The sequence below is a fragment of the Rhinichthys klamathensis genome, unplaced genomic scaffold (genome assembly GCF_029890125.1).
Source record: "Rhinichthys klamathensis goyatoka isolate OS25496 unplaced genomic scaffold, OSU_Roscu_1.1 h1tg000090l_1, whole genome shotgun sequence".
NCBI classification, from domain to species: domain Eukaryota; kingdom Metazoa; phylum Chordata; class Actinopteri; order Cypriniformes; family Leuciscidae; genus Rhinichthys; species Rhinichthys klamathensis.
In genome coordinates this window covers 3638642-3640155 of record NW_026606629.1, presented here as the reverse complement: position 1 = coordinate 3640155, position 1514 = coordinate 3638642, and the positions used below count along the sequence as shown (strand labels likewise).

At 37.7% G+C, this 1514-nt stretch overlaps 1 protein-coding gene across 1 annotated transcript; it reads left to right on the top strand.

Annotated features, from left to right (window-relative positions):
* The first annotated feature begins 271 nt into the window (after nt 1-271).
* LOC130085807 (gamma-crystallin M2-like) lies at nt 272-1109 on the top strand. The gene is made up of 3 exons (XM_056251762.1): nt 272-285; nt 387-648; nt 811-1109. The coding sequence occupies exons 1-3, from the start codon at nt 272-274 to the stop codon at nt 1081-1083; spliced, it is 549 nt and encodes a 182-aa protein (XP_056107737.1). The 3' UTR covers nt 1084-1109.
* The last annotated feature ends 405 nt before the right edge of the window (nt 1110-1514 follow it).

Here is a 1514-nt window from a genome sequence, read left to right as displayed (position 1 = left end):
ATGCTGAAAAATATCCCAGTGGATCTCACTTTGCATGGTAGGCCTCTATGTATTTTTGCTAGGTCAGGAGCTTACCCACAATGCAGGGCACATATACTTTGGTATAAAAGTGAGCACTTCAAACAGACAGTGTAGCTGGCACAACCACTCAGTCCTGAGGAACAACTTGGAAAACTGTAACCATGGGCAGAGTAAGTTATGCAATCTAAAGTTACAACAACTCACAAACTGAAAATAAAAACAGTACACAAACTGTAACTGTGTAGATAATATGAGATACATTATGTAATGCATAAATGTCATATATAATGCATATCTAATCAAATTACATAGGAGGCATAAATGCAAATATTGTATATATTTAAAACAGTTTAAATTAATAAAAGACCAACTTTATGTTTTCAGGTCATCTTCTACGAGGACAGGAACTTCCAGGGTCGCTCTTATGAGTGTTCTGGAGACTGTGCTGACATGCACTCATACATGAACCGCTGTCACTCTTGCAGAGTGGAGAGTGGCTGCTTCATGATGTATGACCGTCCCAACTACATGGGAAATCAGTATTTCTTTAGGAGGGGCGAGTACGCTGATTACATGTCTATGTTTGGAATGAATGAATGCATCAGGTCCTGCCGTATGATCCCCATGGTAAGCTCCATGAACATCTGGATATATTTGACAGATGTTTTCATAACTTTAATAGTCTATGAGAGAGAGAGAACATGTTTGAGCCTATTTACTGTACATTTGATCTCCAAAGTGTTCAAAAGATGTAAAATTTAAATATCACTGACTTCTCTTCCACAACAGCACAGGGGATCCTACAGAATGAGGATCTACGAGAGGGAGAACTTCATGGGTCAGATGTACGAGATGATGGATGATTGTGACAGCATCATAGATCGCTACCACATGTCCAACTGCCAGTCCTGTCATGTAATGGACGGCCACTGGCTCATGTATGAGCAGCCCCACTACAGAGGCAAGATGTCCTACTTCAGGCCTGGAGAGTACAGGAGCTTCAGCAATATGGGTGGCATGAGATTCACGAGCATGAGGCGTATCATGGACTCCTGTAACTAGTGTTCCAATGTTTCAATAAAAAAATGTCTAAATTAATTCTTGACTTGACTGTATATCTTAACTATTCAACACATTTCTTATTTAATTTTTTTTACTGAAGTGGCTCATGTGGGGCACAGGCCCATGATTTAATAAAATATGTAATTTTTAAATAAATTATATTTTCTCTGATAAAATTATGAAAAATTGTAAAATTAAAATCAAATATTAAGATGCAGTGTACAGCATTTATTTAAAACCGAAACCTTTACTCTCACTTTTGATCAATTTATGCACTCTTGCAAAATAAAAATATGAATTTCTTAAAAAAAACCTTACTGACCCCAAACTTTAGAACATTAGTGTGCACTAAAATTCAAAGGTAAGGCTGGTACACTGATTTTTCATCTCTTCAGCGAAGCTACATGCATCGCTGGATCCGGAGTGAGAAG